Below are 21498 nucleotides of genomic sequence, written 5' to 3'. Positions count from 1 at the left end.
CGCGGCTCCCTCGTCTTCGTCTCCCACTGGGCGACCCCGCGGGCGGCGACTTCCCCACAGGCCACTGGAAGGAGGGTGTCAGGCCAGGCGCGCAGGCCCCGCCCCTCGCGGGTCCCCACCCACCGTCCCCGCGCGCCGCCGGTAGGGAGCGTGCAGACCCAGCACGCAGGCCCCGCCCCTCGCGGGCCCAAGCCCACCGCCCTCGTGCGGCCCCGCGCGCAGGCCCCTCTCATCTCGAGTCCACGCCCACCGCCCTCGCGCGGCCCCGAGCGCAGGCCCCGCCCCTCGCGAGCCCACGCCCACTGTCCCCGCTTGCCGCCGGGAAGAGGAGGTGTCCGGGTCCCGCTCGCCCACTTCTTTCCCGAGCGGCGCTAGGACGCGAGCCTCCGGAGATCGGCCCCGCGGGAACCAGTCCCGCGAACCTTCCTGGGTCTCTGCGCAGAAGTAAGAGCGGAGCAGAGGACCCGCAGTGGCGCGGGGGAATGTCACCGAGGCAAATGGGCACGTTCTCTGCGCTGCTTTGTAATGTCCCCCGGACGCCCGGGCCTGGAGGGCGTGGGTGCGGTTGACGCCGGCGTGTTTGCTCCGAACAGACCTGGCTGCTGGGGTGAGGGGTGCCGCCGCTGCCTCCACGCCTCCCAGACAGGAGGTGCCCCTAAACTCTGAAGGAAGGAAACCGTGGGCTTACCCAAACCCCAGACCAGTCCCGAAACCCAGCCCCTCTCGCGGTCCCCCCGGCTGCCCCTTGGCTTCTCCTTTCCCTTTGGGGCCCCTTCACTGACTAGTGCTGTCCTCAGCTATATCCCTGGGCATGGATGCGCGGCGCATCACCCCCTCCCCGAAAAAGCCACCCTGACAGTCTCCTCTCTAGGGTCCCTTGGCCACAACCGAAACAGACTGAAACTCCACTGAATATTGAAGAGAAAGCCAAAAAAGGAAACAAGAAGCATAAAAAGCCTTCTACAGCCAAATACCCAATCCTACCCTGTCCGCCGCAAACTCCCAATCCTAGTCCTTCCCTATCAACCCAGGTCAGAAATCGTCTCCACTTCCATTTCTTTTACTTCTGTCAAATTCCTATTCCCGGCCAAAAGTTTCCTGTCTGTACTTCTTCATCTGACAACCCTTCCAATCTGCTTTTCAGTGTTTTCATTGAAATACCACTAATGACAAGTGAGATAAAACATCAAGTTCCCCATTCACCACCTACGTGGCATGCATAAATCAACCCGGAGTCACCAGTGTCAAAGGCAAATTTACATCACTTGTTCCATTTTATATTTTAAATTGCTCCCAATTTTGCACTGTTCTTCATACATATTCACGTGGCGTAGTAAGAAAACAGTATAAATTGGTTGAGTTTAATTACTTGAATTTTCTCCCCAAATTATCTCGTTACTTTCAAGAAAGTGCACCGTTTATGCTACAAATATTTAGTATTGTTTATGTACAAGGCAGGAGGGATATAGTGTCAAGAAGACACATGGTCCCAGTCCTCATGGGGATTTTGCTCTATTGTCCAAGAGATGGACAATAGATATGTAAACAAACAAGACACCTTGAGAATATTCATTGGTGGGGCACCTGGGTGGCTCAGTGGGTTAAGCATCCGACTTTGGCTCACTTTCATGATCTCACTGTCCTGGAGTCCAGCCCTGCATCGGGCTCTGTGCCGACAGCTCAGACCCTGGAGCCTGCTTAGGATTCTGTGTCTCCCTCTCTCTCTCTGCCCTTCTGCGTAGCTCTCAAAATTAGATAAACATTGAAAAAAATTGCCTTAAATATATATTTATTTTGCCTTCATTCTTAAAGACAATCAATTTTTGGGGGGCATAGAATTCTCTTTGGGCGATGATCTTGAAGACAATCTTCCCATTGTCTTCTGGCTTCCCTATCATTGCCGTGAAGAAATCAACTGTTAGTCTCTTGCTGCCTTGAAACTGGTGGAGACCTTTTCCTCTGGCTGTTTTCAAGGTTTTTTTCCTTTGCATTTGCTTTTCTACAGTTTTATTATGCTGTGTCTAAGTGAGGATCTCATTTTGTTTTTCCACTTTGGTTTTGTTTGGCCTCTTGGAGATGTGGACTCATACATCAGTTCTGGGAAATTCCCAATTATATTCTTGAGGTATTGCCTCAGCCCAATATTCTCTCTTGAGTTCTGAAGCTCCAAGTAAACACATGTTAGACCTTCTTGGTGTGTTCTTCTATTGTCATTGTTCTGTATGCTCTGTGTTTATTTTCTCTGCATCATCCTAAATAGTTTCTTCTTGTATGGCCTGTAAATCATGAAGTCATTTTTCAGCTGTCTTTAATTTGCCAGGAGACTCATTCACGGAGTTTGTAATTTCTACTTATATATATATAATATATAAATATATTTTAATGTTTTATTTATTTTTGAGAGAGCACAAGCAGGGGAAGGGCAGAGAGAGGGGGAAACAAGTTCCAAAGCAGGCTCCGTGCTGACAGCAGAGAGCCCAATATGGGGCTTGAATTCATGAACTAACTGCAAGATCATGACCTGAGCTGAAGTCAGATGCTCAGCCGACTGATCTACCCAGGTGCCCCAAAAAGATATTAAAAAGAAAAAAGATGTGAATCTGCCACAGCTGAACTGCACTACATTATTCCAGATGGGAGTTCAAAGACACAGCAAGGGACAGACAGCAAAAATGATAGCAAATATATGGGTAAATCTAAATGAATGGTGACCATACAAAACAATAATAATGACATATTTAAAGACATTGGGTGCCTGGCTGGCTCAGTCGGTTAAGCATCTGACTTCCGCTCAGGTCACAATTTCACGATTCGTGCGTTCAAACGCCACATCAGGCTCTGGGCTGACAGCTCAGAGCCTGGAGCCTGCTTCAGATTCTGTGTCTCCCTCTCTCTCTCTCTGCCCCTCCCTTGCTCGCTCGCTCTCTCAAAAAAAAAAAAAAACATTAAAAAAATAAAACAAAATAAAGAGATACAAAATACATGACAACATATAAGTTGAGTGGGAGGTAAATGGAGTCATAAGACGATTGTTAACCAATGTCAAAGAATTTAAATCACAGAGAACATATTCCCTAATAATAATGCAATTATAACTTAATTTTTTTTTAATGTTTTATTTATTTCTAGGAGAGAGATAGAGACAGCATGAGCAGGGGAGGGTCAGAGAGAGAGGGAGACACAGACTCCGAAATAGGCTCCAGGCTCTGAGCTGGCAGTCAGCACAGAGCCCGACGCGGGGCTCGAACCCACGAACCGCAAGATCATGACCCAAGCGAAAGTCGGACGCTTAACCGACTAAGCCACCCAGGCGCCCCAATGCAATTATAACTTAAAAAGCTATGTTTGAACATGAAGAACTAAAAGCCCCACATAATATCGGTGGGTCAAATTACAAGTATTAATGAGATCAGAGTATTCTTTGAAATTAATGAGTAAGTCAACTAGATATCTGCACTCGAGTATGGAGCTTGTGGTACGCACAACTCTGGGACAGCCTGTGCACTCCCTCCCCACCCCCAGATCCATACTTTTCTGAGGGCAAAATATAGAACTTGCTTCTTCCTAACAGAATAGGGCAAAGGTAAAATGATTTTGAAGATACAGTTAATATCTCTATACTGCTGGCTTTGAGTTAGTCAAAGGGGAGCTTATTCTGGGTGGTTGTGACCTAATCAGGTGCGTCCTGTCTCGCCTTTTCTGAAAGAGACTCAAAGTTGTAGAGTTTCTCTTACTGGCCTAGAGGAAGCACACAGTGGAGACAGGATCTGGAGAGGCAGCCTCTAGTGGTGGAGGGCTGCTAGGAGCTGAATTTTGTCAACCATCTGAGTTTTGGAAGAGGACCCCAGGCTCCAGCTGAGAACACAGTCCAGGTGAGTACTTGATGCAGTCTTGTGAACCTAAGGGCCATGCTAAGCTGTGGACAGATACAGTGAGATAATAAAAGTATGCTGTTTTATTTTTAGTTTTTTGAGAGTGCGTGCTCAGCATGGAGCCTGATGTAGGGCTTGATCCCATGACCTTGGGATCATGAGCTGAGCCGAAATTGAGTCGGGACACTCAACAGAGCCACCCACATGCCCTGAAAATTATTTTCATTACCATAATCTTGCTTATCTCTAGTGGGGGAATTTAGGGATGTGATCAGGGAAGGATACCCGAAAGCCTCGAGGGTGTTGGCAATATGGCATTTAACCTGAGCATTGGTGTTATGATTGTGTGCAGTACATTATTTCTCTTTATATACATCTAGTAACTTTTTTTTTTAGGCTTTATTTCTGAGAGAGAGAGAGAGACAGCATGAGCAGGGGAGAGGCAGAGAGAGAGGGAGGCAGAATCCAAAGCAGGCTCCAGGCTCTGAGCTGTCAGCACAGAGCCCGACGCGGGGCTCGAACCCATAAACCATGAGATCATGAGCTGAGCCGAAGTCGGACGCTTAACCGACTGAGCCACCCAAGCGCCCCGTAACTTTTTTTTAAGAGCAGGCTTCTTTCTATTTTTTTAAGGTCATTTATTTTGAGAGAGAGGCAGAGAGAGAGAATCCGAAGCAGGCTCTGCACTGTCAGCACTGAGCCAGACGAGGGGCTCGACTCTATGAATATGAGATCACGGCCTGAGCCAAAATCAAGAGTCACTTAACCTACTGTGCTACCCACGCACCCCTAATAACTCCTATATTATGTCCGATTTTACCATTTTAAGTTTAAAATTTTGTTACAGACAACAGAATACCAATTCTTAAAATATAGAGACACCTGGGTGGCTCCGTTGGTTGAGCGTCCAACTTTGGCTCAGGTCATGATCTTGCGGTTTGGGAGTTTGAGCCCCATGTTGGGATTGCTCCTGTCAGTGCAGATCCTTCTTTGGATCCTCTGTCCCCCTCTCTGTGCCTTCCCAACTTGAGCTCGCTCAAAAATAAACATGTAAGTGTGTGTATATATATATATATTTTTATATGTTTAAAATAACTGAAATAGTCTTAAGTGGATGGTGGGAGGAGTGGATTTTATTCTTTGAGCCATTATTTCTCAAATTCTTTTGCGGTCTTTTCTCTTTAAAGGAGTAATAATCATTATTAATTAAAAACAGATTGTGACAGACCAGTGTTACTTCCAGTAGATCTTGACTTAAGCGAGTAATAGGATTTCTAATAATATATTGGGGAGAAATGTGGACGGAAAAACGGCACATTTGGTGGTTTAGGATAACATCCTGGTACTTTATTCCAGAATTCGGAAATAACCATGAGAAGTTAGACCAAACATCACTTCTATTACTAACAAAGTTAAAAAACGTGGTTTTTCTTTTCAGTATGTAGCAATGGGGACTGGCCAATAGTCCATGTATTTCTGAATTGGAGATTATTCCACATAATCACTGGCCTACCTAGACAACCGTGAGCTTCCCCAGTGGGGAGACAGAGTTAAACTCCGTGGGAAGTAAATGTTTTGATCTATAGATTATTTTTCTTCTATTTATATTCTTTTTACCTTGAAATGCCTTGATTCTCGGAGTCCATTCCACTTCACTATTTACATAACATGAGCTGCTTAAAGAGCTACCCTGTCTCCCCCAACTAAGGTACGTTCCTGGTGGTCACAGTACCTTGCTCATTCTTGAAACTAGGATTCTAGCAGACTGTTACGCTAATGATAAACCCTTTCACGTTCCTCTTACCTATTACTTAAGAGCCATAAGAACAGAGGCTGCAGCAAGAACTTCAGAAACTACAGGAAGATCAAGAGACTAGAACTGGACCACTGAGGAAAATACAGCATTTATTAAGTGTGCTTGTATATGGTGGGCACTGATTCTGTTTCATAAACATTTCATTTTATTCTCTTTATAGCAGCTACTACCTTAGTGACAGGTGAAGATGCAAATACAGTTAAAATCACTTGTGTGAGGTCACACAACTATAATTTGAACTTGGCTGTGAGTCCAGAACCAAAGCCCCGAACTGCTTTTGAGCTATACTAAAACCAAGAGAGCTAAGCCATCCGAGGTCTCTCCTTAGCTGGTGTATGTCGGGCAGTAATGCACGGTAGTGCAGGAGAAGACCCCCCGGGGCCAGAGCACCCTGCTTCACGCTCAGACTGTGCTAGTAATACTGAGATACGGGGAAGTTTCTTAACCTTTCAATGCCTTCACCATTTTGTCTGTGAAATGGGAAGAAAATCCTTGGTGCACACGACTATCGCTAAGATGAAATGTGTCCATGGAAGTAAAATGCTTAGCGCAGCACCTGGGCCCAGGGGAAGCGTTCAGTAAATACCAACCTCTGTTTACTGCTATGTTTCTGCTACTTTTGTAGCATCTTGCCCAGGAACCCAAATGTCCCCTGTGATTACATTATGAGGGGAAAGAAAAAATTGAGCACAGCTGGTATACAACCTAAGGTTAATTTACTTAAAAACCGAGCTTTTTTAGGGACCTGAGGACTTGACTCCCTTTCACCGGAAACATTTGGTGAGAAAATGCAAAGATTTAAAATGAGGTACTTTAGAGGTGGTATTCCTCTTCTTTATTATTCTTTCTTGGCTAGTCCCTGATATGTTTAGACGAAATACCCAATAAAAATCATTCTCTCGCTACAAACTGTATTATTCCAAGCGGCAAGTTTTCAAGGAGCTTTAAAAACACAAATCCTGACAGAAACAAGTGAAGTCGGTTTGTTGAAAGAGTTTTTATTCTACAAGAATTGATTGGTGCAATCCTGCAGGACCAACACGTGTTTAGAGAAATTTTTCTTTTCAATAGTAAATGAAAACCCCCTTTGAATTATTTATATATTAACTTGTTTAACTTCTGAAAACAATAGTCACAGGCTCTGCTTTGTCCTATAGAACTGCAAATTTTACACAAACTGAAGCAAAAATGGATGTACAGAGATTTAAATGAGATCCTCCAGAGAATAAAACCGCTCTTCGGGTCACTGTATTTTCAAAGTTGATTATCATCAAGCCAGGATGAGGGCTGTGAACCACAAACCGTTTGTCTTCAATAGAAAAAACCATGTTTCAATGAATAAGGAAAGTAATATCTTAAATTGGATCTTCACACAGTTGATATTTTAGTAATAAACTTGTGTATCAAGTTCCTTCCTATTACTTATTTTACTTTAAAAATATATACAGCTAGGGATGTTAAATATATACTCTGAGTCATATGTCTAAACATAAATATTTGGGAAATTCAAACTGTTCCAACAAGTCATGAAAAGATTAAAGAAACGAGATCCGCTACAAATTATATGGCAGGAGGAAGAAAAAAGAAGTCCCTAAATGTTTGGGTCTGGATAGATAGGTATTTTCTAATTTTGACATACACAGCCAGTGGAGTACAGACAGCCGTCAAACTTGAAAAGCTTCCAGACAGACTCAACTACACCTGTGCTATTTTCTACAACAGGAAACAGCAGTGACTTCAAAAATTTCAAGACAGCTGGACAGTTTCACCAAAAGCTATTTGTAGTAATCGTCTAGTATCACACGGTTCTGGTAGGCGCAGACTGAATAACTGCCTTATCTAAAGCCAAACGGGGCTCACTGATGATGCCTGACAGGGATTAATTATGGTGTCGGTATCGGAACAGGACGGAGCAGACAGGCAAGCGGAGAAGGACATATAACGCACGCCCACGCGTATCAATCACGTTATCACTAGTGTTTCATACGCAGGGACACGTAGGAAAGCCGTGGGACAGTCCCAATACAGGAACCCAGAGATACATGCGCAAAATCGTCAACTTCAGTTCCTAAGTCCACTGCTGAATAACTTCAAGAGTAGCTATTTGGTCTTCAAGGATTTGAGAATGAAAGGGGTAGAAACGTGTTCATCCCTCACTGCGCTGTAGCATCTGAAATTAGCAAGCATGACACCTCTGAATTTGTTTTGCTCTTACGGTGCAGAAGAGGGTCTACTTTTTGAAAACGTTTAAAGACAGCTTCACATTAAGAGTTAACGTCTAGACCACAGTGGTTAAGTGACTAGAACTGCCATCCAATTAGCGTTTTAGGGGACAGTCTTGTTCAGCACTCCTCACTCTGGGGGGGGGGAGGCGTGGCAAAAAGCAGCTGTGAAAAGTTTTTTTTTTAAACAGCAGAAAAGCTTGAAACACCTACACAGTTTTGCATGTGTCTTGTATTCTATTCCGGAACACCTCAACAAAATCTTATTTCAATCAGCTCAGTCTATACGAGTTATAAAATACAAACACAGTCTAAACCCTATAGCATATAGGATATGCACTGTTTAATGTTCATTAAATGCAGATCAATCAATGAAGATTATCAAATAAGAAACACACAGCATTCTGAAGTTTTAAATCGTCTTAGGGTCGCTAACCAGAAATGTACAAATTACATGTGCAAGACAAAAAACAAACCCAAAATACACAAGAAAAAAGAAAGCATAAAACCCAAAGAAATTAACTTCTCAGTGCAGCACACCCTCAGGATAAGATAAATGGCACTTTTACAATACAAATGTGACAACGGTCAATTTAAGTCGGGAATGGCTCAGACGCTGAAGCCACATTAGGGCAAGAACCAGCCAATCAAAATGTTAAAGCAAAACAGATCAACTTTTTTCTTTATAAAAGCACTGAAAATGTAATGTGTGCAGATGACTCACTCAAACTTTTCTCATTTCATTTGCCTCCCTATGTTGAATCTTAGGTTATTCCGTAATTATGCTACCTGTTTTAACGGTCTGATTCTTAAGGCCTGTATAAACTCTGTGACGTCTTTGAAACCTACTTTTTTCTCTGTGGTAAGAACGTCTTCACAGAAGAAAGAACGTATCGGCTTATAAATCACAGAATGAAGACAAAAAATGTAAGTCTGACAGTTTCCAAGCTAGTAGGAAATAAATTATACCATGATCCATCAATTTAAAATTATATCAGTATTAACTAACATTTCCACAGTGGCTCCTCCCCTCACCCCACGCCCAAATTAAACATTGCAGATGAGGGCCTGGTCCAATTAATCACATTTGGTTTTCTGAAAAACAAAACAATTAAAAGGCAATTTTCTTCCTCCACAACACAAAGACATTAAATGGAAGGTTTTTAAAATATCCACTACCTATAAGAAAAGTACTTTTTAAACGACTAAAAGGAATCAAAATACCAAAGGTTAGTGTGCGAAGATATAAACAACCAAGAAAAGATCATTGGTGCTGAATATTTAACACGAAGAGCCCAAAATAAGTTCCGAAGTTTTTCTACCTTTACAAATTAAAAAAGGTGTCCTTTCCACAGTTTGGGGATATGCGCTGTACATCCCCCCCAACAAGTGTATGAGTAAGGTTTAAAAATGTTGCCAATATTAAGTTCTTCAGTACCTAAAATTAACCAGAGGACAGCAATATTATGGTGGCAAATGGTGCATTGACTCGCAGAACACGGTTATGATCCAACGCGAGTTGTGGTGGTTCTTTTATCTGAGAAAAAGCTCTTCAGAAGAAATACCTGCCCTATGCTAACCACCAGGAGAATGAGGGCTTCTCCTACTGACCAATAGGCCACTCTTGTGTTCAGGTCTTCAGCTCGGCTTCGCCCTTGGGCTTCTCTCAAGCGGAAATGAGTCTGATAGTCGATGACAGACTTCAGAGCTTCGTGAATTGACACACAGGCAGACTCCATCTAAAGAGAAACAGGTGCAGTTAGTCCGAGGGGCACTTTTGGCACTATCTAGCACATTCACCTTTCAATTAGATCTCAACAACTCATTTGATGAGCAGCCACTAGACTGGCACTCGCTCACGGACGTCAGTAGCTCTGGCAATGCGACCGGCCCTTGTATCCACTCCCGCCAAGACAAGTGGGGAGGCCGCAGACCCGGCGAGGCAGCGGCGGGCCCCACACTGGAGTCAGCGGGGGCACCTGTAACATGACAGAGGGAACACTACGCTGACAGGATCAGAAATACTGATCGGTTATGGTAGCTGGTTACAGAACTTCAAGGTCAGGCCCCTCCAAGAGGATGAATTAGGGGGAAGAGAATGGCTGGTCAGAAAATGTGATCAGTAAGGAGTACAAACCAAAATCCAGAGATACACAAAAATAAACCAAGTGTTGACACAAAGTTAACCATTTTAAAAGCAGTCGAGTCTGAAAGTGATAGGTCGGAGCATCAGTGTCTTTCTTTAATTTATCTATTTGCTACACATGTCTCCTCCCTCCTGCCAGGCAACCAATACATATGTTCTCAATGGGAGGAAGTTCAGTTTCACTGTGTAATCCGCTTGCGAGCCTGCATCTCAGGACACCTTACCTTTCTATATATTCATCACACTTTCTGCTTTGAGAAGGGTTAAGAGTCTAATTTTTTTGTCTGTACAGCAGAGTTTAATATTTTTCTATTGTTAGGGGCGCCTGGGTGGCTCAGTTGGTGAAGCGTCCAACTTCGGCTCAGGTCATGATCTTGTGGTCCATGCGTTCGAGCCCTGCATTGGGCTCTGTGCTGACAGCTCAGGGCCTGGAGCCTGTTTCAGATTCTGTGTCTCCCTCTCTCTCTGCCCCTCCCAGCTCATGCTCTGTCTCTCTCGGTCTCAAAAATAAATAAACGGTAAAAGAAATTAAAAAAAAAAAACAAAAAACTTACTCCTAGGGATGAAATACATGCACGGTTATTATATTATCTTCTTCTACATCACAAACCACGTATTAAGAATTTTAGGGGCGCCTAGGTGGCTCAGTCAGGTAAGCGGCCAACTTCAGCTCAGGTCAAGATCTTGCGGTTCTTGAGTTCGAGCCCTGGGCTGACAGCTCGGAGCCTGAAGCCTGTTTCAGATTCTGTGTCTCCCTCTCTCTCTTCCCTCCCCTCCTGTCTCTCAAAAATAAATAAATGTTAAAAAAAAAAAATTCTAAAAACAACCTAAGGGGTTTTCCCCCTTCTCACTAAGGGAGGAACTGCTGACCTATACTGTGCACGCCAGACAAAGGAAAAATATGATACAGGACAGTGATGAGGGCCACAGAGTACGGGAAGCAGGGGGAGGAAGGTGATGAACATTACTACTTTCCTGTATTCTGGAAAATTCTCCAATAAATCAGGCTTATCTTAGCTACCTTCCAATTTCCGTTTCTGCTCCTCTCTCTCCTTTTGGACCCCAAAACTGTCAAGCCATCTCCGTCACTACAATACCTGCGTGTCACAAAGTTATCTGGACTCCTCTCTTCCAAAGTGGTTATGACTTTTACAACTTCTTTCCTCCTTTCACTAATAAGTCCACAGAATCTCTCAAAATATTCTGGACTTTTTTTTTCCGTGAAGGAATAGAGATACTAGAAAAGAATTCACACATTTAATAAAGTTTCTGCCAAAGTAAGCAGGAAAGAAATCATTTATAAAAATATTCCATTTAAAGTTGCTTCTAAAAAGTGTGAGAAATTATGTGGGCCTCAAATTGCATGTACCTATTAGATATAAAGTCAAATGTTTTTGCTGTTCTTGTTTTGTTGAGGCCCCTAAGATTCAGATTAGGAAAAGTGTGCTAAAATGAATGATTTCTAATTTGTGGTAGGAGGCTACGGAGATGGTTCTAGGCTATATCTACCTCTCACGCATTCTCAATGTGGGACGGAGGCTAACCCTGGGAAGTGTGCATAAAAGCAAGGATCTGACACAAATTCAGCATGTTTAAGGATTCCTCAAAGCCCGACACGGAGTAAGGATTAAGAAGTGCTGGAGGAAAGAACATCACAGAAATAAAGGGACTAGCTGCATGAATTCGTATCATTTTTGAGATGTTTCCCTTTTTTGCCTACATCTTCTAAAGAGAAATGTTTCTATTTAAGTTCACGTTCAAAAAGTTCATATTCCAAAGAGCATAGTACAGTGAATCCCCAGGTCAATAATTAACACGTGGGTAACCTTGCTTCACCGGTACACATTCCTCACTATTTTCTCCCCACACCAATTAATTTAAGGCAACTGCCTTATCTGTTATCATTTCAGATATACTTTTATTCTTTACATTCATTTCTAAAAGGCAACAACACTACACTAAAAACCAGAACCCTGGTAGCATTAGCACATGTAACACAATTGAAAAAAAGTTCCTTAGCGTTTTCAATATAAATTCAGTATTCAAATTTCCCCAAGTATCTCAAAAGTTGTTTCTAAGTCAGAATCCAAACAGCTTCGACCCCAACTGTCTGGCTGAGGGGTCTTTCAAGGGTTCTTGAATCTTTTGGTTCTCTTCCTGCCTTCCCTTCCCACTTGCTGAGGAATCTGGGTCCTCTGTCCTGGTTCATTTCCAACTTCCTGGACGTCGTGACCATATCTCCATGGTGTTCCTCCACTATACTACTATAAATCAGTAGTTGGGGCAAGATTTGAAGAAATTCAGAGGTCAAGTTCTGGGTGGGAACACCTCCTCGGCAATGTTGTGCACTTCATTAATGCGTATTACCAGAACACGCACAAGGCCTAGTTCTCTCTCCATCTGGAAATGGCCATTAGATTTGGCACCACCAGTGTGACCCAGCCACGGAACAACTCTCCCCCAGCTTTTCACAGTGACTAGCCAGCAGTGACTGGTAACACTGTCCACTCCAGATCCATCATTTCATTAACAGGTGAAAAATGGTGACTTACTAAAACTCTATAACTTATTCTGCATTTACCACCAGCTACGTTTATCTACTTTAAGATGTGTACAACTGTGTTGTACACAGGAGGTATGAGGGACTCATGAGCTTTTCAAAAGTAGGAAAATTAGACTGAGAAAAGATAAAAAATGTGATATGAATAAAGGAGATTGACGGCTACTAACTGCTTTATTACCACTCAAGTGTTATATTTACCTACTTGGTTTGTAGAGCAAGCTACCTTCTTATCCAAATTAAAATTCACGAAGCTTCAGTTACAAAGGGCCCCAGAGGAAAACCTTTTCACAAGGCAAAGCTCCATTCACACAGCATGGTAAAATAAGAGAACATTTCCAAAAGTAAGTGTGTTTGAATACATGCTGTGAATGCTCCCAGTAGGATTATGAATTAAGGCTCCCGCATGTTATTACTGAGGAGGACACTTGTTGGGATGAGTGCTGGGTGTTGCATGAAAGCGATGAACCACGGGAACCTACCCCAAAAATCCAGAGCGCACTTTACACACCGTATGTTAGTCAATTTGACAATAAAGCATATTAAAAAATAAAAATAAAACAAATATTAAAAATAAACATTAAAAAAATTTTTAAATAACAAATAAAAAATATAAAAATGGCCTCTGTAACCACATGACTTTGGCCAACAACCTAACTAGAACCTGGGAACAATGAATTACCACTTTCAGGGCTTAAATAGATAGGAAGTCATTCCTTCAGACACCTGAGTATCTCTTAGATAAGATCTAAGCTCATACGATGCTTAAGCTGGAACTAAAATGGCCCTTCTTGCCACGTGAGCAGCATCTGTCCACGGACATTCAATTTCTTTCCTTCTCGTTCTCTCGTTTAGCTCTTCTTCAACATAAAGTCCAACTTACCTTCCTTAACTATTTTTGTTAGATGGCTTACCACTGATATAATTAATATATTAATTAAGACATCCCATTGTTTCTGGTTATACCAACCTGCCGGGTTATGGCAGTCATATTCCTCACAAACTACAAAAAAACGCTTCAGAACGCTGGAGCATTGTTCAGTCTTCCTAAATTTCCTTTCCCACTGAATGGATCCTCCTCCCTACACTTAAAAGTTCATCAAATCCTTTAACAGTGGTCTCCACCAAAAACGTCTCAAGTTCTCTGTGAAAGATCTCATCTACTTTAAGAATTAAGACAGATCTTAAAGACTGTGTGAAAGTCTCAAAGCTCTGTGTTCATCAGTGGGTGAATGCATAGGAAATTATGCTTTCCCTCCCTTTAAACACACCATTATATCGCTTTTCATTTACCTGGGTAAGAGCACTGACTCGGTTCTCACTAGGAAACAAAGGCGGGTCTTCTCCAACTTGAAAATCAAAGTAGACAGTTTTGTGTGTGAAAGTGGAAAATTCATTGCTGAAACAAAATTTGTATGTCCCGTTTTTGGAGGCTGTGAAGGTAAAACTATCATACTGTTTCTTCATCTCTTTGTACAACACGTTACCATCAGGGTCTTCTAATCGACAGTCTACATCATAGTGTCCACCAGTAATCACCTATGAAGACAGAGAAAAAAGGAAGAGATCACTGCAGCTCATGAGTCTGAGAGAGTAACCAGATTTCCTGTTAAAATGGTAATACTATCAGCAATGGACTTCTACTGTCACAGGCAATTTCACGTTTCTTTTATTTCTAGCAGTGGATGGAATCTGGGGGACAGATTTCAGTTCAACGCAAGATTTACAGGAACTGAACAAATTTCCTCACAATGGGAGCGAGGAACTACCTAACCAGCCAAACAACTGTTCTAATTAACGCAGGTCTCTTATTAAATCACTTGAATCTTCGAACAAACCTACAAGAGGGTTTGTGCCCTCCACTGGACAAACTGAGAAACTGAGTTAAGTAACCTACCCAAGACTGCTCATCTAGTAAAAGGCAGAGACAGAATCTGAACTCCAAAGTCACACTCCTGACCCTTATACTCACTGCCATGAAGAATCTCCCTTCCCTAAATTTTCTCCCGTTTCCTATCAGCACCATACAAGCACACTTATGGATGGCACAGTGCAGACTGGTCCTTAGCATGACACCACAGGCCTATTTCTATCATAGAACTTAAATTCATTTTAATACCAAATTTAGGTTTGTTTCCTAAGTTCTTCTCTAGGTCAGTTATATGGAATTTGATACACCTTTTGTTGTGAACAGCATTATGAACTGAACAGGCCTGTGGGCTACTTAGTCTAAGAGTACCCCCATTTTACACATTTGTTTCCCACAGAAATATCAATGATTAAACTATACTCTTTATACACTTGTGATTGAAACAAAAAGAAAGCAGAAGCAAACAAATCTTTTGCTCATCTGGAAGCTTGTGTTTAAGGGCAGGCATATTTGAAAGGAAAGCCAGGGAGGGTAAATGAAATATTCTGAAAAGGATTTTGGAGTTATTTTCAAGGGCTTATGCTTAATCAGTTAGAATCCAAAGGCCCATTTGGGTTGTACAAATGAAGCGGGGGGGGGGGGATTCTTCCTGAGGTAGCTAGACAAGCATAATAAGAGAGAAAAGGAGAAAAAGATGAAAGAGGAGAAAGGCCTCCTCAGAGGACAAAGAAGTGGGAGAAAGAGGGAGGGAGACATAAGAAACAAAGGGTGCAGACTAAAAAACTGGGAAAGGAGGGAGGAAGAGACATGGGCTTGAGGGTTCCCAACCCCCACGGGAGCGGGTGGCACAAGCCTGTACTTTCAAGCGTCAATCCTCCTGCTGAGCAGAATAGTGCCATTCCAGATCCGGAGAATAGAGATCAAACCTCGCACTTCAAAGAAGGATCAGCTGCTAATGCAACCTTTTGTCACTTAGGAAATACGATGAATAACTGAACTATGTTACAAGATCATTTTGATAATAAAATGAAATATAATTATGTACTTGGGCAACTGTACAAATATGTAAAATTAACATACACATGATGTGTCGACTTAAAAAGTCTTATCAACTGGGCATTCACCGCTCCTCCAAATCTCAACACCCTTTCCTAGAGGTGAAGTCATGACTCCGTTTTTATGTACCTTATTCTTCACACATGGCCGCTGTACTGTGAAGGGTCCAATATGCACAAAACTGAACAGGACCAGAACTGATGGCCATGCCGCGCTTCCTCCAGCAAACCTCCAAGCAAATCATCTTATTTTAGGTAAAAAGTGCCCCTTTACCATCTGTCTGGCCCCGTAAAGTGGAAACTGGGCATCGTTTCAAACGAAGTCTCCCTACTTGTCCAGTTAGTCACAGAGATCTCTCTCCCTCAAATTCATCCCATCTCTTCCATTTCTAATCCAAGGTCTAGACAGGATTGAGGCCACAACTTCCTAAAAGGTCTTCCCACAACCCAGTCTCCCTTCTCTCGAAACCCAGGGTCCTCGGCCTCAGTGAATTTAGGGCTGGATAATTTTTTGCAGGGGGGGGGGGACTGCGTGGCCCTGGGCCCTATGGCACATTTAGCGGCCTCTCAGGTTTCCATTCACCAGAGGCCAGTAGAGCCGCCCCTCCCCACATGTCTTCTGGGGGGGGGGATGGGGAGACCTAGCCTCCACATCCCCCATTTGCTTAAAACCTGGTGATAACTGGGGCCCTGGGTGGCTCAGTCGGTTAAGCATCCGACTTCGGCTCAGGTCATGATCTCACAGTTCGTGGGTTCGAGCCCCGCATTGGCCTCTGTGCTGACAGCCAGCTCAGAGCCTGGAGTCTGTTTCAGATTCTGTGTCTCCCTCTCTCTCTGACCCTCCCCTGCTCACGCTGTCTCTCTCTCTCAGAAATAAATTTTAAAAACATTAAAAAAACCAAAAACCTGGTGATAATTCCTGGGGCCTACAGTAAAACCCCAACCTGTTAACGCTGCCATCCACTCCCCTGCATCTCCTCAAGGTGGCCTCCACACCTCTTTTATCGCCTTTCTTATTCTGTGTTCCCAAAACAGCAGACTGCCAGAAGTCCTCAGAACAGGTCTTTTGTTTTCCATCTGCATGAACAGTGGCGAGTTAAACACTTCCTGTTTGCTCAAGAATCACAGGACCCAAAACGACGATGCTTACAGATCTATAGCTTATGACAGGAACAGAACGGAATATAAAATATCACAGTCTAAAGGTGTCCAACAGAAAGGGGTCAGGGAGCTGAGGCGTGGGATCCTTTGTCCTGCCTCTGTGAGAATGGCAGTCAAACGCAGACTCTCGGACTAGGAACCACCCAAGTGTGCAGGGAACACCTTGGAACCGGTGAGCCCAAAACAGAGGCCTGGCAGACTGTTCTACACGTTGCCTGTCACTCAGGCATACCCCTGCTCTATTACCAGCCTCAACACCACAGCCTTTTGGGGGGCAAAGCAGGGGGGATGTCTCACCAAGACCAGGTACAAATCATTGACCTCACTGTCACCGATCCACAGTGCTGACAAACTGGCACAACCCCCCACCGAAAGCCCTTGGACCCGCAATTACAAAGCCACACTATTACTCACTGCACTCCAGCGTGGGCTCAAGCTGAGTCTCACAAACACAATCTACCTGCCTAGGACGTTCTTTCCCCTCTGCCGTCTTGTAGAGGGGCTCCTCTTTCTTCTAGACACAATTCAAACAGCCACTTGGCTACGCTTCTTGGGATGGGCCCTCTCCCTGTGCCCAGCACTGTACCTACTGTATACCTCCACTGTATGACTACATGTATCCATGTAAGCTCCCTGAGGTCAAGGTCAGTCTTCCTGACCTTTGGGAGGCAGTGTACATAAGAAAGGAGTTAAGAATTTAACCTCCAACTGCATACTGATTATGCCACTTGCTAGTTTTATGACCTTGGGTATAAAGCTACCAAAGCCTTGGCTTCCTTAGTAAGGAAGTAAGAACTCGCTCCATTTCCTATTGAGGTGTCCTGAGAATTAAGTAACAAGCCTGAAATGCTTGGTGTGCTGTCTGCTACCTAACGGATGCTAACTTTTTAGCCCATAACAGTAATGGTAGTGTTCTTGGCACCAAGCACAGGGTCTGAGGCTAACTCCTGACATACTCCAACATTTTTATATTACAATTCCTGCTGCCATCTTTTCTGTCCCCTGGTTCTAATCCATGAAGTTAAACAAACCGAAGGGTGATCCTGAGCCTACCTTCCCTCACTCGCAGAAGCCAAATCATCAACAGGTCCTGTTGATTTCACCTACTGACTTCTCTCCAATCCTTTCACTTTTCTCCTTCAAGCTACCACCCTAGAAGCCTGGATCACTCAAATAGTCTCCTACAGCCATTCTCCAACACCCTATTCTCTATCTGCACAGGTGAATATCCTTACAGCTGCCAAAAACACGTGGATCATATCACTGCATTGCTTACAACCCTCTGATGGCTTTCCCATACTCTCAGGAAAAACTAAAATCCTTAACTAGGCCAGTAAGGCACATGGTCTGGCCCCTGACCTCCTTTCCTCTGGCTCCTTATTCCCAACTATACTGGACCTCAAATTCCCAGTCACTCATCACTTTTGCAAAGGCTATTCCCTCACTCCCCCTTCCTTAACAAAGTATGTAAAACTAATCCTTTACAGTTCAGCCTAAAATCACTTCCTACAGGAAGCCCTTGTAGATCCCAAAGATCAAACCTTTTATCTTCAATTTTCTGCCTTAAAAAAAATTTTTTTTTAATTCTGAGACAGCGAGCAGGGGAGGAGCAGAAAGAGGGAGTGAAAGAATCCAAAGCTGATGGCGAGGAGCCTGATAAGGGGCTCAAACTCACGAACCTGAAGATCACAACCGGAGCTGAGATCAAGTCAGGCACTTAACCGACTGAGACACCTGTTCTCTCAAAAAAAAAAAAAGAAAAAGAAAGGCTGTTGTAACAAACTTAAGAAAGTACATTCTGTTAAAGTTTCTTTTCTATAAAATCCCAAAGAAGAAAAGGAGCCTCTCACTGATCAGAGCTATTCACTCAACACCTTTGGCAGATGGTCATCCAGCCTCATCTGGAGAGCTCTTCCTATGACGGGGACAGCATTTAGCAAAAATCCTAACATCAATGAAAAAACTGAAAAGCGACAGAATTAGATATTGGCAGGACTTCAAAAGTGATTGAAGTGGAGGCGTGAATCAGAGAGCAGGGGGCCGGGCACGGAGCACTACAGAACAGGAAGAAAGAACTTCTTTTTAAAAGGACAGTCTTTCAGGGGGGAAAGTTCAATAGGCCTTAAAACGAAGAACGTTTTGCAGCCTAGAAGGAAAAGCCACAGGAAGCATTTCTGGAACTCCCGTATCCTAGTATCTGGTCTAAAATGGCTCTGGCCCAAGGTTTGTAACAGGAAAGGCAGCTACCTAGAGGCGATTCTTGACTCAGCCCAAGAGTGGAGAAACCCAGACAGGAGCGAGTCACCAAGCAGGCTGCAGCCCCGACCCCGCAACTGGGGCTGGGGCCCCTGGACCTTCAGAGCTTGCAGTACCTGGAACTCGAGGGTGCACTTGGTGCCCTGCGTGATGTCCTCGTAGAAACACTGCTTGGCATTGTCCGGCAGCTCGAAGGTGATCTCGGAGGCGCTGCCGGGCCCCGGCACCAGCAGCAGCAGCAGCGCGAGCAGCGTGCAGCTCCAACGGCCCGCGGCGGCCGCCCTGCGCTGCGCGGACCCCGGCCCCGGCATCCCGAGGCGACGGCGGCGGCCTCAACGGAGCTGCGGGGAGGCGCGGGGTCAGGTCTGCGCGGACTCACCACGAGCTGCAGGCCTCAGTCCGGGCCGCCCGCGAAGACGCACGGCAGCGTCGCTCCGAGCCGCGGAGAGATTCGCGATGAGCGGCGAGCCGCCGGGAGCGGGCGAGGGGTGCGGCGAGACCGGGGCCTGGGGCCGGGAACGACCTACAAAGCGGAGAGAAAGCCGGCAGAACACTGGCGGAAAAGGCCTGAGATGGCCGGAAGTGGGGCTCGCGCCTGGTAAAAGGGGGCGGGGTTTGAGGCACCTGCTCCAGCAACCCGGATGTACTCGGCCCGGGCGGTGCGGAGAGGCGTTGGAGTGTGTACGTGGAAGCTCGCGAGACGACAGCGTGGTCTCCGTCGGCGCCACAGGCGAGGGGCGGGGCCAGCGTAGTGAGCGTGGCGGGGCGGGGCCAGAAAAAAAGGGTGTGTCCAGGCGGTGTCTAGATAGGGCTTGTGGCCGGGTAGGTACAGCTCAGTGAGCGTGAACTACAGGCTTTCTTGCTCTCCTGAGAGCTGATCGCTGGGGACCTCCGAGGGGGTGATGAAGACCGCACTTTACCCTAGGGGACTAATAACTGGGAGTAGAGCACTTTGCAACTTGCTGAGAGTTTTCTTATAAATAATAAATATTTGGGGGAAGCAGTTTAGCCAGGAGCTTGAATTCTGGGACCCCTACACTACAGAGCTTTTAATCCCTGTTCTGCTACTTACTGGCTGTGTGACCTTGGACCAGTTGCATAACCTCTCTACTTCAGTCTTCGCAACTGTAAAATGAGGATAATACTACCTAACCCAGACGATTATTACAAGATCTTCATCTTTGGAAAGAGTACCCAGGGGAGAGGTCATCATATAGTAGACACTCAGTAAGCTTTTGTTAAATAAAAATAAACATCAGTTGAGGGCTCCTTATCAGTAGGCACCGTGCTAAGCCTATTACCCAGGTCTTTTGATCCTTCTCTCGTAAAGGAAGGTATTATGACACCTGTTTCACTGATAAGGAAAATGAAGATCTAAAAAGTTGAGTAATTTACGTATGATCACACACTGGTTTGTGTTGGAGTGCTTAAAAAAATAGTACGTAATATTTATTAAAAATAATAGGTGTTGATTTATTAAATTATACATTTTCTTGTGCATAAAAACCCAAATTAGGTATCATCCCATTTTTAAATAAATGGCCATGGTGAGGCTCGTGCACTTCAAGATGATCAGCAGAGGGTGGTAGAGTGCTTTATGAAAAGTAAATACAGATCCGGTGGGAGGAGCCAGCCGGGGAAGTGAGGGAGGTGGGTGCGGAGGTCCCGTTGGGGTGAAGGGTATCGATGACGGGGGAGATGCAGGCCAGCCAGTGGCCTTTGGAGGCCCAAACCCTCGGCACTGGGGAAAGGAGCTCTAAGGAGCTAAGATCTGGGGGAGATTGAACTTTCCTGAGAACTGGACCGGAAACAGAAGCATCATTTGTGTCTGTGATTGGAAGGAAGAATGAATTTCAAAGAAGGGTTCTATTTTCTGACTCGTGAGTTTGCACAAGGACACACCACCGGTTAGGCAAAAGTGTAACAATGCGAGATGTTGGTGAGCTGTATGTAGAGTAACAAGATCCCTCATGCACTGCTAGCGGATACGTGAAGTGATACAAATCACTTTAAAAGATAGTGTGCCATTACCTATTAAAGCAGAAGAAACATACATATACCTAGAAATTCCACTTTGCCTCTACTTTAAAGTGTATACTTTAGGAAAGCGTGGGTGGCTTATTGGGTTAAGTGTCCGACTTGCTCAGGTCATGTTCTGGTGGTTTGTAGGTTCGAGCCCCACATCTGTCTCTGTGCTGACAACTCAGAGCCTGAAGCCTGCTTCGGATTCTGTGGCTCCCTGTTTCTCTGCCCCTTCCCCGATCATGCTCTGTCCCTGTCTGTCTCAAAAATAAATAAACACTAAAAAAAAAGTTTAAAAAAAGTGTATACTTTGGAGCAGTTCTTCTCAAAGTGTGCTCCAAAGACCCCCTGGGGACCTCTGAAACCCTCCCAGGGGGTCTTAGATTATGGGCATGAGGCTTTTATTCATCATGTATTTCAACTAAAACAACAAATAATGGATTGAATGTAAAAGCAGATGAGCACCCAGCTTCTTTTATGAATCTAGATATTAGAGAGATTTACAAAAATGTATAGCA

At 44.4% G+C, this 21498-nt stretch overlaps 1 protein-coding gene across 1 annotated transcript; it reads right to left on the bottom strand.

The window, feature by feature from the left end:
- Nucleotides 1-6669: 6669 nt before the first annotated feature.
- On the bottom strand, nucleotides 6670-19559 carry TMED7 (transmembrane p24 trafficking protein 7). Its single transcript, XM_039252597.1, has 3 exons — nucleotides 19075-19559; nucleotides 13910-14155; nucleotides 6670-9649 (listed from the first exon to the last, which is right to left on the bottom strand). The coding sequence occupies exons 1-3, from the start codon at nucleotides 19267-19269 to the stop codon at nucleotides 9413-9415; spliced, it is 678 nt and encodes a 225-aa protein (XP_039108528.1). The 5' UTR covers nucleotides 19270-19559; the 3' UTR covers nucleotides 6670-9412.
- Between the last annotated feature and the right edge of the window lie 1939 nt (nucleotides 19560-21498).

This window comes from Hyaena hyaena, unplaced genomic scaffold (assembly GCF_003009895.1).
Source record: "Hyaena hyaena isolate Hyena2069 unplaced genomic scaffold, ASM300989v1 scaffold_431, whole genome shotgun sequence".
Taxonomy (NCBI): domain Eukaryota; kingdom Metazoa; phylum Chordata; class Mammalia; order Carnivora; family Hyaenidae; genus Hyaena; species Hyaena hyaena.
Note: the sequence above shows the minus strand (reverse complement) of the source record. Positions and strands in the feature narration are given on the sequence as shown.